The 15,250-nt window shown below is 45.9% G+C and overlaps 1 protein-coding gene across 1 annotated transcript in view; it reads left to right on the top strand.

Moving 5' to 3' along the window:
* Stac (SH3 and cysteine rich domain) overlaps nucleotides 1–15,250 on the top strand; it is a 113,225-nt gene that overhangs the window by 41,984 nt on the left and 55,991 nt on the right. The window contains exon 2 of the mRNA XM_057768179.1: nucleotides 1,262–1,553. Coding sequence (XP_057624162.1) covers nucleotides 1,262–1,553 — 292 coding nt within the window. The remainder of the gene's footprint in view (nucleotides 1–1,261; nucleotides 1,554–15,250) is intronic.

Below are 15,250 nucleotides of genomic sequence, written 5' to 3'. Positions count from 1 at the left end.
TTAGACACATGCCAGGCAAGCACTCTGCCACTGAGCTATAGCCTCAGCCTTGCCTTCCACCATTTAATTGATGAGATCCAGAACTGCCGAAGCTGAATCAAACTCACCCTGCAAACCAGACAGGCTTTGGGTTTGTGATCCCGGGCTGCAGCCACCTGAGTAGCTAAAGATCTCAGCCTGCAGTGGCACACTCAGCTGGAGTGCATCTTAAAGGAAAAGGCCCTGAAAGGGTTTTAAGCATGAGATGCATGCGTTCACATGTGTGCTTCCAGACGATCCCTCCAGCAGCCAGCATGATTAGATCAGGAATGCAGAATGAACTCAAGTCCAGAACTCATCTAAATCCACTTGGTGTCTTGCCATAAATCAATCCCAAAGGCAAAGGGGAATAATCCGGTTTACTGAGGCTAAACACCAGGGCAAGGGCACATGAGCTAAACAGCTACACAGAAATCCTGAGTCATACACACACACACCTCATACATAAACCATTTACCTCATACTCCACATACCACATATACACAGACACATATGCACCATACACATATACATACATACCTCACAATAACATACATGCGCATATATGCAATGGCATATATGCATGGACATATACACATATACTACACACATGAAGAAGCATATACCACACATACACATACACCACATGAGCATACAGGAATGCCTTACACACACACACACACACACAATGTCTACATATTTCAGATACAGCAGATACATGCAGATTAAAGAGCTTCTGGCTTGGGTCCTGGAGACCAGTAAGCCAGATTAATGTCAAGTGAGAGAGAGACATCACTCATATACTATGTTGACCATAGAGACAAATAGCTATGATCATAAGACATAGGACCTGGTCATGAGAAGGAGAAGACAGTATTACACGCAGCCTTGGCACCCAGGAGTGCCTACCTCACTTCCAACTATGCAAACTCAAAAGACAGAAGTCAAAAGCCCAGTATCCTGGGACTTTAGACAGCACATGGTGGGACCTAAAGAAGCAAGGGCAAGAAGATGGCAGATCAGAGCAGATGGAGCCTCTTTCTGCTCATTGGCATTTGGGGCACAGGGTGAACCACTGAATCCCATTTCTGCTAGCTGCTGGCCTTGGACTTCCCACACTGGGGCCTGGCAGAACCTCCCGGGCTAAGATATCCAGGGGTCAGTGCAGGGCAGCTTTAGCTGCACCTGCCACAGGAGTCGTGGGACTGATCGTAAGAGCGGTTGTCCTATCATTGCATTGCAGCTCCAGAAACTAAAACGGTCACTCTCTTTCAAGACCAAGAGCTTGCGGAGCAAAAGTGCTGACAACTTCTTCCCGAGAACCAACAGTGATGTGAAATTGCAAGCAGATTTGCTAGCCAAGGCCAGCATGGGCCCCAGCCCAGGCCCCAACCCAATGCCCATCCCCGGAAGCCCTGCATCTATGCCCACCAGGGCTGGCCTGCACCCCGGCAGCAACAACAAGGTCCACGCCTTTCAGGAGCATGTCTTTAAGAAGCCCACCTTCTGTGATGTCTGCAACCACATGATCGTGGGTAAGACCCCTTACAGGTGCAATACCCCTGGGAAGCTGAAGGAGAGCTGGGCCCCTAGGTTCAGAGACCCACACACCAACTCTGAGTTTCAGAAAGTTAGACGCAAGAGGGTCCATGTTGGGAGTGGCGTGAGGAAGAGGACTTCTGAAAAGCATAGGGAAGCAGGACCAGGTGGAGGGGAAAGGTGTTTGGGATGCAGCTGTAACCAAGACAACAGCTGGCATCTTCCGCCAGGAGCCTGTTGCCTCTTACATCTTTTCTGCATCTGGCCTGTGTGTGTACCTGCCTGAGCTTGAACATGCCAGGTGGACAGAGAAGACCTGAAATGTTTGTGTCTGGCATCTGAAACTGAACGCCTAAGTGATGGCCAGTGTGGCGTGGCCAGGAAGGTAGAATGCTCTCTGAGGCCCTCACCTTTGTCAAGGTCCAGTTATAGTGTGTGTCCGTGTAAAAAAATAAGGGAGAGTTCACTCTAGAGCCAAAAATTAGCGGCCCTAGTCCTGGAAACACAAATTCAGATCACCCAAATACTATGCTACCATGTGTCATGAAGTTTTATAGTAAATGAACAATGAAAGTTATAAATCAAGGGATTTAAAAAAAAAAAACACATGGATGGAACATCAGGTAGCCATGTTACAGAAAAACAAGGAGGTCTCAGCCGCCAACCTCAGATGTGATCCGTGACGTGCTCAGCCTTTGGGTTAGTAGAAGGTTAAGGTCATCGTATATTCCAGAAGTTATTTACCTCCAAGTCTCACAAGGCTGTTCGGTCTAAGATGGAGGTGGGCTAATCAGTGACCATGGAAGGAAAGATAACCCCAAATCAGTTCTTATTTGATTGCCTTCAGATCAGACAAAGTCCACTGACCAAGACACCACCAGGGATCGAGTTGCATCTTTTCTTGTTCTTGTCCCTCACTCTTTCCCGAAGCTACAGGCCCAGCCATAGTGTCATCCTCCTGCCTAGGTAAAGAGGTGGAACACAAAGTGTCTCGAGTTCTTGAGCTGGAGGTGGCCCACGGCAACTTCTGGTGAATTCCTTCGGTTAGGTAAACTGAATGAGAAATCCCACAATCGGGAGGGTAGAAAAATACCTTTCACTGTTTCCAGCCAACTGGAAATGGGGACAGATGAAGATGTGGAGAACAGGGTCAGCCACCTGATCCGAAGCTTAGGTTGCCTTTGGGTTTCTCAACCTCTTTGCCTGATGGATGCAGCTCCTCCTTGGATCTCCCACCCACTCATGTCTCCATTAGACCGTGAAGTGTGGCACCTGCTGCCAGCACGGGAGGCTGAGGGGGTCCCTTCGTGTTCCTTGCTCGAAGTACTTAGGCAGCCTGCCTCCTGCCTGGTTTCTTGAATACCTCCTTTCATCCATGCCTCTCTTTCAGCTATCACCAGGCCTTTTCAGGGTTGTGCTATTCATAACCCTGAAAGAGGAGGTGATGAAGGCCTATTTTAGACCTCATTGTGATGCATATGAAAAGGCAGGGAGCATGTGTTTTAAGAATGAGTAATGGAAATGCATTCACCTCTGAGGAATGTCACAGCCATCACCCTAAGGGGCTTCTCAGGACACCTCAAGTGCAGCAACAACTTTATTATATTATTTAGTATAAAGAAGTTATACTGTGCTTTTATCTGAATTAAATGTATATTGTAGCTGCCTTTTTAACAAACAAAACAAAACTCTGTGTGCATGTTGTTGGGAGGGGGCATGCCTGTGCACATGCCTGCCTGTGCTCGCAGAGGCCAGAGCTGGGATTCTGAGTGCTGTGAGCCTCTTGATGCAGGTCCTGGGAATGGATCTTAGGTCCTCTAAAAGAGCAGCAAGTGTTTCTAACTGCTGAACCATCTCTCCAGTCCCACGTATCTGCCTCTTAAATTATTTTTTTTTTAATTTAGAAGACAGAGTCTCATGTATCCCAAGCTGGCCTAATTATCTCTAAGTAGGACAGTCTTGAACTTCTAATCGTCCTGCCTTCCATCCCCCCAAGAACTGGGGTTACCTTTGTGTGCCACCATGCCTCGTTTTATAAGGATCAAACCCATGTTTTCATGAATGCTGAGGAAGTACCCTCGGTGCCTCTCACTAAACCTGGATCCACCCTTTCTGCTAGGCTGGGTGACCACAGAGCTGCAGGAATCTATGTCTTATTCTAGCCCCCTCCAGGGGTTGTGTGTATATACTATATAACCATACATACATGTATATATGTGTGTGTATAAATGTACATATATGCCACCACTCTTCCTGGATTTTATATGGGATCCAGACTCAGGTCATCCTGCTTACTAAACAAGTACTTCACCTCCTTAACCATGGTTCTCAATCTGTGGGCTGCAACCCCTTTGACATTCGAAGACCTTTTCACAGGTTCATCAAGACCATCAGAAAGCACAGATATTTACATTATGATTCATAACAGTTGCAAAATTGTAGTTATGAAGTAGCAATGAAAGTAATTTTATGATTGGGGTCCCTACAATATGAGGAACTGTATTAAAGGGTCACAGCACTAGGAAGGTTGAGAAACAACTGCCCTAAGTCATCCCCCCCACCTTGCCCTACCACTTTCTTATCTTTAAAAACAATAAAAAGAGAAATACAATCAGCGAGCTGACCTGAGCTTTTCAAGGATTTCACAAAGTACTCTCGGGCCTTCTCTGAGGAGAGCAGGGAGAGGCCTGGAAGATATGAGGCCAGACAGAAGTAATGCGAGGGGGCTTCCTTGAAAAGAAGAGGAGCATGGTAGTCCCTTTCCCCTCGAGGCTTCTGAGACAGAAGTGCACTCGTGACTGGTTTTGTGAGACCCCATATGTGTGCCTTGTTGTCCTTAAAGCTGTAAAGGTCACGGCCACCAGGGGAACACTGACCAGTAAAGGCCATCGTAGCCAACCCTCTGTTTCAAGTTCCTTTGCCTCAGACTTGATGCCCGAGGCACTCCCTGCTGAGCTGGCCGCACACCCCGTCAGTTAAGCAGTTCCGGGCCATGTCCCCTTGCCAGCTCTACTCAATGCCTCTGGAACCTGCTACTCTTCATTCTCACCTGTGAGGTAGGGGTGCGCTGGATGATTTTTCTAAAAATATTTTAGTAAATTATTTTAATTTATTCTTTGAGAATTCCATACATTCATACAATATATTTCAATCATATCAACCCCTTCTCCCCCTCCAGCTCCTTCCAGATCCTCCCACACTCCCTCCCAATTTTACATACTTTTATCAAAAACCTTGCTGTGTCTAATTAGAGCTGGCCATATATACACATGTGGCCATCCACTGGATCATGGGCAACCTACTAGGCACCGTATCACTAAAGAAAATGAATTCTGTCTCTCCTAGCAACCATCAACTGTCAGCCACTTCTCACCTAGGAGTGGAAGCTCATGTGTCCCACCCCATCCACCCATCTTTGGTAGGGTACTGTGCAGGAGACCTGAGACTGCTCGTGAGTGGTATCGTCTGGGAGACACTGTTTCTCCCCAGTCTCCCCAGTCTCTAGCTCTTCCAATCTCTCTACCTTCTCTTCCTCAGTGTTTCCTAAGATGGGGGGGGGGATAGTAAAGAGTGTGATATGTTCTCACCTCTTTAGGCTGGCTCCTCCTACAATAATTGATCACCTATTCAAGCCAATGATAGACAAGCCAGCCTTTCACAGAAATGGGAGAGAAGCAAGCAGCCATGTGTGCCTGTGAACTCTGAAGATAAGTGTCCTGCCTCTAGGAAGCAGGATTCAAGACTAAGTCTTAGATGGAGAGAATTATGAATTGGCTGGGGTTCTTGTCATAAAACACCCCCTTTCCTCCAAGTAGATCCTCTCCAGAACTTCTAAAGGCTTGCCAAGAAGAGTGAGGGTCAGTGGACCGTTTTTGTGTGTATCGCCTAAATGGATTCCACTTACGGTGTTCTGCCTTGGTAGTGAATTGGGCATTAGGCGTGACTCACTCAAGGGAGCGTTGAACCAGTGTGACAGTACAATAGGTCAACGTGTGCTTTTAAGTGGTGTGTGTGCTTGTGTGTGTGTGCTTGTGTGTGTGTGCTTGTGTGTGTGCATGTGTGTGTGTATGCTCACACGTGTGAATGTACTTGTGGAGGTGAGGTCAATGTTGATCATCTTTATCCTCCACCTTACTTACTTTTAGATAGAGTCTGGCATTAAACCTGGCACTTGACAATTTGCCTTGACTTGGTGGCCAGCATGCTCCAGCATCCTCCTGTTTCTAGGTCCCCAGTGCTGAGCTTGTACCACTATGTCCAGCTTTTTCGTGGATGGGAAACACCTGTACTTAATGTGACTAATTCCAAGCATGGGTCTGTTCTGTCAATTAAGGAGATTTTTTTTCCCTACAAGTCCCAAGTTTTCTGTTTATTGCTAGATCCCATGTTCCTAAGACTATTTTAAATGAGTTTTAATGGTTTGGCTATAGTCTGCTTAGAAAACATGGCGCATTAAACAGAGTCATTTTATGAACAGATCATTAGAAACATTGGATTTTTGCTTAAAATTTCAAGGCTCCTTATACAGTCTCTGAAGAAAGAATCAATGGCTCTAATAACTGCCCAAGTTTTCCACAAGAGAAAATATTAATAATATTGTCTTAAGTAAGGATTGTTATGAGAGTTAGTTGTAGGGGCACCCTTGAGAGGAGCCCCAAAGAAACAGAAAAGACAAGAGAAATTATGGGAGATGTGTACTCTGACCCAGTCTATGTCAGACTCAACCAACTAAAGAGCCCCACCAGAGACAAGGGACTTTCCTGTACACAGCCTATCACCTCGTCACTGGTCATGGCTGCCCTGGGAGTAAGGAGAGGTATGGCATCCAGAAAATAAGGACCCAGTTTAGTTAGGATGAATTATCTTACAGAAAAAGAGAAAATGAGAAAAGTCAGTGATCATGGCACCAGCAGCAATGAGAAGAAGGAGGCCACCCACAGGACCTGCCTGCTCCTCAGCACTCACCAGCAGGTCAGCATCCTGTGCTGAGCGTCCACTTACAATATAGGAAGACCCTGATATTGATATACCCATTGTGCTTAGACTAAATCATTTGACCTTAGGAAACACTACCACAGCCGGGCGGTGGTGGCGCACGCCTTTAATCCCAGCACTTGGGAGGCAGAGGCAGGCGGATCTCTGTGAGTTCGAGACCAGCCTGGTCTACAAGAGCTAGTTCCAGGACAGGCTCCAAAACCACAGAGAAACCCTGTCTTGAAAAACCAAAAAAAAAAAAAAAAAAAAAAAAAAAGAGCTAGTTCCAGGAAACACTACCACACACCCAAGCTAGACCTTTCTGCTGAGCTCTTTCTGAACATTAGTTTAACTGTTCCATTACCTGTTTTGAGTGCACCCCACTGTTGTAGATAATAACCCAATCTTCAATAGAAAAACACATATACATATAAACATAAAATGTAAAAACAAAACTCAGTGCTTGGGCATTGAATAAGTTGTGTTTTGTGTGTGTGTGTGGTGGGTGGGTGGGGGTGAGAATGACCAAACAGAGATTGAAGGGAATATTTAAAATCAAATATAAAGTCTGTGTGTTCTCAGAGTGGACAGAACCTCAGGGGTGCCTGTGGTCATTTACATGAACAATTCTTTTAGGGCTATACAACTTGTACACAAGAAAATATAAGCATTTCTCATGCCTTCCTGGAAATATATCAAATAGAAGCCTCCTTGAGCACCACTGTGTTCCCTGAATGTCATCTCTTTAAAGGTGTAAATCCTTGACCCCCTACATAATGAGAACACAGAACGAAACGTGGGAGCAATGCCGACCTCTGGCCATTGTCTCTGCTCTGTGTCAGGCAGCCTGTTCTCCACAGAAAGTTTTGGATACTGTTTCCTCATCTTTCTCAGCATTCCAGAATTTGACATCTGCACTATCCTTCCTTCCTGCTCTGTCTCTCCACCTAATCCAAAATCTATCTAAGTAAAATGTGCCTGCCATTTTTGTTTGTTCTGTGGCAAATACTTTTTACCTCTGAAATCCCATGTCATTTCTCACAGAATCTGGTAAGTTCCTAGAAGACACGATCGGTTCTGATAACATGCAGTACCCAGTTCCGGGTGTCCTATCCGAGGGGACTGTCTCTGCTGTCCACATCGTCACTGCTTCACTAGCTTGAGAGGATACAAAGGCAATGCGAGGCTCTGTCCGTCAGAGGCAGATCTCCCCCCATTGTTTTCCCATCTAGTCCCTTCTAAGAGAATCCTGTTGCTGCTGGACTTAGAATGTTGAGAGAAAGGTAGTAGAACAAGGGCTGGAAAGATAGTTCCTCCATTAAGTACTTCCCTTCCAAGCGTTAGGACCTGAATTCAGTCCCAAGGACCCATGGACAAAAGCCAGATGTGGGTACGTGCTTTTAGTCTCGGTGTTGAGAGGTGGAGACATGGGGATTCTTGGGATCTCTTGTCGGATCAGCCAGAGTACTTGGACACTAGGTTCCAGACCAGTGAGAGATTCTGACTCAATTATTACTTAATTAAATTTAAAAAATAAATCCAAAGCTGACCTCTGACCTCCACAAACATACAAGTTGGGGGTGGTGAAGGGAGGGGTGGAGACTCCATGGCAGTCACAGTAGGAAATCGCAACTGTCACTAAGGACTCCCCCTTCTCACAGCCTTGCTTCCCTGATGTCTGATGCTCCTTTGTCACTAGTGAATACATTTCAGTGTGCCTCTCTGTCTGGCACACAACCACTTGGAGGACCTTTCAATCCCTGTAAAGGTAAATTCATTGAAAAGTTATTAACACTTAGATCTCAGGCCCAATGATCTTACTGTTTCTCTCAGAGTGTTTGAGAATGTGTGTGGCTGAGACATGGGAAGACAACTTCTTTGCTGACTAATCCACATCTACTCCTGCTGGAACAGCACTGCTTAGTACCTGTCAGCTAAAAGAAGAAAGCATGAAATACTCTGAAAGCTGCGTCTCCTATTATTTTTCTGATATTTTATCTGCTGCCAACAAGTATGGATTTAAAATGCCTCACTGATTATGTCAGAGGCTGGGGACATGGCTTGGTTGATAAAGTGTATGTCATGCAAGTATGAGGACCTGTGTTCCAATTCCCAGCACTTATGTAAAAGGCTTGGCACAGCTGCATGTACCTGTAACCCCAGTGCTGGGGAGGGACAGACAGGGTGCTCCCAGGGCTTACTGGCCAGCTAGCCTTTTAGAGTTGATGAGTTCCAGGTTCAGTGAGGGACAGTACCTCAAAAAGTCAAGTGCAGAGAAATAGACCTATCACCACACACACATGCACACACACACGCACACACATGCACACAATACACACACACATGCACACATACACACACACACACACACCACTTGCTCCAGCAGGAGTAGATATGGATTAGACAGCAAAGAAGATGTCTTTCCATGTCTCAGATATGGAAATATTGTCTATGAACAAACAGTTTTTGTGGGATCATGTAGGCTTGCATGTCATCATTTTGAAGAGGCAAAATCCTTGGCCCACTGCGTAAAGAAAAGCCAGTATAAGAAGTCAGGAGGGACTAGCTATTACAGTCTCTCCTGCTCTGCCACAGATAACTTGTTTCCTATGGAAAGTTCTAGATACTATTTTCTGACCAATCCCAACTCTGTTGAGGGCTAACTAAAACCTATCTGTCAGTTCTTAGAAATCACTTATTTTCTCTGAATTTCCATGCAATTTCTCAGATAGCCTAGACTTTGATAAACTCCTTGAAAATATTTTCAGGTCTAATATGTGTGCCTCTCAAGGCAATCACCTGACACACAACATTAAAACCATAGTAGTGAGTGGGGCTGGAGATGTAGCTCGGTTGGCAGAATGCTCACTGTCTATGCATAGCATCCTGGACTGGATCCCCAGCGCTGTATAAAATGAACAAGGTAGCATATACCTGTAATTCTAGCACTTGGAAAGTGGAAGCAGGAAACTCCAGGTCGTTCTCAGCTGTACATGGAGTTCAAGACCAGCCAGGACTACCTTAAACTCTACAGTAAAAGAAAGGTATAAGTGAATAGGGAAAAAGGGTTTCCAAACATACAAAAGAAAACCGGGTTTTAGCACAAAAATATAGGAATATCCATGGGCTATGAGACCTCAGCCAGCCAGAAAACTGGCAGCGGGGCCTGGCAGCCTTGTCTTCCATCTCTTCTCTGTTACATCTTTTAGTACAAATTTCCACAGTGCACAAAGGTCCTCACAGGGAAACCCTTGCTGTGAGTCGAAACCACGCCTAAGAAAGATGCCTTACTGTCCTGTCTAACAGTGCGTGTTGGGTTCATTCCCTGCTCTATCTTGTCCACTTTTTAATGTGTACTCATTGGGTTTAACTTTCAACCTTTTGTCATGTTGTTTGGTTCTTTGATAATTTCATATGCGTATATAATAATTCTTACTACTCTCGCTCTCTTCCTTATCTGATGTTGCTGCCACCCCTGTCACCAACACCCCCACCAGCTCCAGACCTTTTGTCCTGGTCGTGTCCTTCTGTTTTGCTTTGTGACCCACTGAGTTTAACAAGAGCTGCCAGGGCATGGAAGGATCCAACAGGGCTTGGTGGACCACTCCAGGCTCCGCTGTGTGCTCTTTTGAAAGCAGACATGATGGAATTTTGTATGGAATTTTTGACTGAACTTTTCTTTATCTTTAAATTGGATTTCTATTTCTTGTGAAATATTTGGCTTTCCTGCTCAGTCGGATGCTCACAGAGCATGAGTCACTTGCCACAAAGCCTGGTACCCTGAGTTTGAACTCCAAGACTCACATGGTATTAGAAGAGAACCAATTCCAGAAAGCTTTCCTCCAACATCTACACACACACGCACACGCACACACACATGCCACGCACACACATACACACGATAGGTGGATCTGAAATTAAATAATTAACTAATTGAAAGTAATGAAATATTTGGCACTCTTACCTTTAGTGCTTCTCATTCTTGCCCCCCATGTGTGTTTGTGTTCACACATGTGTGTAAGTCCCATATGTAGCTTCAGAGTTCTTTTCTTTTAATGATCTCCTGTGTTTCAAAATACATGAATGTTCTTCTACTAATAACTATACCCATTCCTTTTGCACTTTTCTCAAGTATAAATATACTTAGCATTTTGATTAAAAGTAAAGGTGGTATTATCCCAAGTGTATTTACCAAACTCTTAATAGTAATTTTACACCTACCAAGTGTTTTCCAGTGGTGGTGTTTGTTTTTTCAAGACAGGGTTTCTCTTTAGCTTTGGAGCCTATCCTGGAACTCACTCTGCAGACCAGGCTGGCCTTGAACTCAGAGAGATCCGCCTGCCTCTGCCTCCTGAGTGTTGGGATTAAAGGCGTGCACCACCACCGCCTGGCTTGTTGTTTTCTGTGGGGCTGGGGGGTGAACCCAGGACTTTCTGTATGCTCGAGAGTTATAGCTGTAAACCCATGTTTTTGTTAACTGCAATGTTCTACAATCCCCGCCCTGGCTGAGAATGAGCTTGCAGTGTGTATATACTTCCTAACATCACATTTTATACATTCAAGCTCTCAGGCATTTCTAGTTTAAATGGTTTCTCAATTCACCACCTGTTCTATTATCCTTAAACTTTTGTTCCACAATTGTTCAGGCTATATTTGGAGTAATGCTTCAAAAAGGAAGCTAGAAACCAAATCCATGTGGGAGTCAGTATGAAGAGCCCCACATGCCTAGCTCAGAAATGCTTGATGGATGGAACATATCCATGCAGGGTTCACTTAATGTCTGTCCCTCGTGTGTTCTTCCCATTGTTTCTCTGCTGCTCTTTCCAGATCTACTAACATGCTCTTTCCCCATATGTTATTCCAGATAAAAAATCTGAAAACTTGGAGATTGTTGCTTTATGTAATTCAGTCAGTCCCGACCTCCTTTGCTTCTAGTAAAGATTTTGATTATAAAGTTTTATTGATTTACTTGTTTGGTTTTTTTTTTGTTGTTGTTTTGTTTCCCCAAATTCTGCTCCAGGTGGCTGATCAATTTTGCCTCTGCCTCTTTTACTGTGATGTCTGGATTTCCTGTGTTGTCAGCCACAAGCAGCCCCAGACACTGTTTGTTGTTGGTTTTGACCTGTTTGATGGCCTTTGACTATGGCATAGTAGAAAGACATGAAGGAGGTCATCTTTGTAACTTGGTCACTGAGCATCAGCAAGTGACTCGTGTGACAACATGCCACCCCAGAGAGTGGAAGCTGGTGTGTCCAGCTCTCTCTGGTGTTCCCAACTACAGTTATGCTTGTCACTTGTCCGGTGTGAACTGGTTGTGTGATTAGAAGAATGGACAAATGAGCAACCAATGAGGGACATTGCTATCAGAATGAAGCTTGTCATTATTTCCATCATACACAGAGCAGTGCTCATAATCACGAAGCAGAACTGTGGGTGATTGCAGTAGCCATTGTCTGAGCAGCCCGGCCTTTAGGTCTGGGGACAAACTATGCAATGGCTTTATAAATCCAAGCAAGGAAAGTGAGAGGGAAAACATAGCAGTTAGGTAGCAACCAGGAGGGAGAAGATACATCGCCATGTGAAGACACAAACCTGAGAGCCTTCCTCCATAATAGACTCCGGAAAACAGACAGGAAGATGTCAGTAGGACCTCAGTGGCCTCCCAAAATGAACAATCACACCTATGCAGGTGACCAGATGTGGGTGCTCTGAAGCCGCATCACTGGACGGAGGTAGCTGAGCCCCATTTTTGGTGTCATATAGGGGAAGTCAGAAATCCAGAAGAGCTGTCAGAGTGTTGTTCCCTCCATGACACTGGCCACACTTCTGTGTATTTCTAAGTCTGCTTCCCCTGCCTGCATGCAAGCTGATATGCCGCATCTTGGAAATGGCCGGTCCTGCCTGTCCTCTAACATTTCATGACAATTAAGGAGGATGTTGGCCTGAGGAGATGGCATGGTTGATAAAGGCTTCCTTTGCAAGGATGAGGACCTGAGCTCAATCCCCATAACCCAAGTAATACAGCCAGCTGTGGTAGTGTGTGCTCACAATCCCAGTCTGGCACACTCTAGACCGTCTGTCTCAGCAGCAAGGCAGACAGTGCGCTGAAGAATGAAATATGAGGCTGCCCTCTAGCCCGCATATAGAAAGAGAGAGAGAGAAGGAGAGAGGGGGGAGGGAGAGATAAAGAGAGGGAGGGGAAGGGAGAGAAAGAGGGGGGAGAGAGAGGGAGAGAGGGGAAAAGGAGGGAGGGAGAGAGGGGAGAGAGAGAAGGGAGGGAAGAGGGGGAGAGAGAGAGGGGAGGGAGAGAGAAAAGGGGAGAGAGAGAGGAGGGAGAGAGAGGGAGGGAGAGAGAGGAGGGAGAAATAGAAGGAGAGAAGGAAAGAGAGAGGGGGGAGAGAGGGGGAGAGAGAAAAGGGAGGGGGAGAGGAAGGGAATATAAGATATAAAAGGTCAGGTTATAAGACAGGGGCCTTCACAGGCATGCACAACTCTTCTTGGGAAAGTACAAACCTCCAACTTGCCAGACGCTGCTGTTATCTTATCCATGTAAGAAAAATGTGGCCCTCCCTTCCTGCAAACTGTTTTCTTTACAAGCAATTAATTGGCTGGAGTTTTAAGTGGCCAAGTTTGGGAGGAGAGCTGAAAACAGACGTGATATGATGTGCAGGAAGGAAACTGTCTCCTCACACACTGTAGATCGTGATGCCCCGGGTGCCTTGGGGACTGCTGGAGCTGCAGTGCAGAGGTGATCTTCAAGAGAGTAATGCCGTTCTGCCCTAGAGAAGACTTGGATTTAGAGGTCACACCTTAGCAAAAATAAGAAATGCCTAGGAAGAAGGCTTTAGTGCATAAATAATCAACCAGAGCAAGGAGGGCGTACAGTCATTCAGAACAAGCTTTGGCTACATGTGGAATAGTTTACCATAGTTTACCCCGCCCCCAGACACAAAACCCCCAAACTGTAGCGTGTGTACCCAGAATACACCTTCTCTCCTACAGTCTTTCATTCTGATTTCTTTTTATTCTATCCAGAATGTCCAGGGCAGAAGGAAAGGAGACTGAGTCAGTCAAAGTGGAGCTGGAGAAGAAGGGGCAGGGAGAGAAGGCAGGCACAGCCATAGTGGTACTGGAAGGGTTTGCCAGCTACCAGCATGGCAGAGCCTTCACACCTGGCCCCTACTTCCTGCCAGAGATTCAGATGAAGCCACGATGAGTGTCAAGAGGCTGCTTGCTTCTGACTTATGAATCATTCCAGATTGAGGCTGATACAGGAACAGAACATCGCCTCCAGCTTGCCATTCTGGGGAACCCTGTTGGAGAAAGTGTCCTGCACGGCCATTCAGTTGTCATAGCAGGCGCTGCTCCACTGACCTACTTTAGGATGGTCCCTACGGTTAGGCGACAACAATAGACATGACATCATAAATGACAGAATTGGGTCAGCAGTATAAAATAGAGCAGGCAAGTCCACATATTGGGGCTTCAAGCCTCCTGAGGTCAGGGTGGGGAGAAGAGACCCCGCGACTAATCCTATTGAAGTATTAAACACTATCCAGTCACCCAGCCCTAGAAACAGAGTGCAGGTCATGCCAGGAAAGAAAATACAGATGCCTATGGCTCCCTCCCTTGCTCTGTCTCAGGGGCATGGCAGTGCAGAAGTTCAGGATGGCACCTAGAGACACATGTGCATGTTCATATACACCACACGGATGCACACACACACACACTTCCACTTTCAGTCAGGGAAATGTGTGTGTGTGTGTGTGTGTGTGTGTGCATGTACATGCACGTGTAGGGCAGAGGTAAATTGCAAATGGCATTGCTCAGGTGATGTTTACTGTGTGTTTTTTTTTTATTTTTTGTTACATTTATTATTTGTAATAATAATACACACGCCCTCCACAGACACACACACATACCCACATGCAGGCCAGGGCACATGTGTGGATATCAGAAGATATTTCAGGAATCGGCTTTCTCTTCTGCCATGCGGGATCTGGGTACAGCACTCAGGTGGAGCAGCTCGTCAGGCACCTTTACCTGATGATCCCTCTCTCTGGCCCAGCCACCTTGTGCCTTTGAATCTGGATCTCTCACTGGGACCTGAGGCTCACTAATTGGGCTAGGCTGACTGGCCAGCAAGCCCAGAGATCCCCTTATCTCTTCCCCCTCAGTGCTGGTATTAGAAGTGCCAGCAGCCCTTGCCTGGCTTTCTGTGTGAGTGCTGGGGTTGAGTTCAGGTCCTCTTGTTCACACTTTACCAGCTCAGGTTGTTTTTTTTTTTTAGTCCTATGAAGTGTTTCATAGCTTTCTACATCACACCTCTGTGTCCCCTGCTCCACGGCTTGATTAGCTCTCAGAAGCAAGCTAACATCACATTACCGTTCTTCTCAGGGATGCTAACCCGACGCTGGCAGCTAAAGAAGTGACCTCATGTACTTGAGTTTGACTTGCTTGTTCCAAAACCTCCAGTAACTAACAAAGGTGGAATAGGGGCTCTGCCCCATCAGACTGATGAAAAGCAGAACCTCACTCACGACTGATGCCCACAGTCAGTGTTAAAATGGTGAACGATGTCATTTTTGGCTTGTGGGCTCTGATCCATTCTTAAATCTCTACACCAAGTATGGTGGCACACATCTGTCCTCACAGCTACACCAACGAGCCGAGGCAGGAAGATCTCAAATCTGAAGTAAGCCTAGGAAATTTAGTAATT

The sequence above is a fragment of the Chionomys nivalis genome, chromosome 4 (genome assembly GCF_950005125.1).
Source record: "Chionomys nivalis chromosome 4, mChiNiv1.1, whole genome shotgun sequence".
In the NCBI taxonomy this organism is placed as follows: domain Eukaryota; kingdom Metazoa; phylum Chordata; class Mammalia; order Rodentia; family Cricetidae; genus Chionomys; species Chionomys nivalis.
This window is presented reverse-complemented; position numbering and strand designations above follow the sequence as displayed.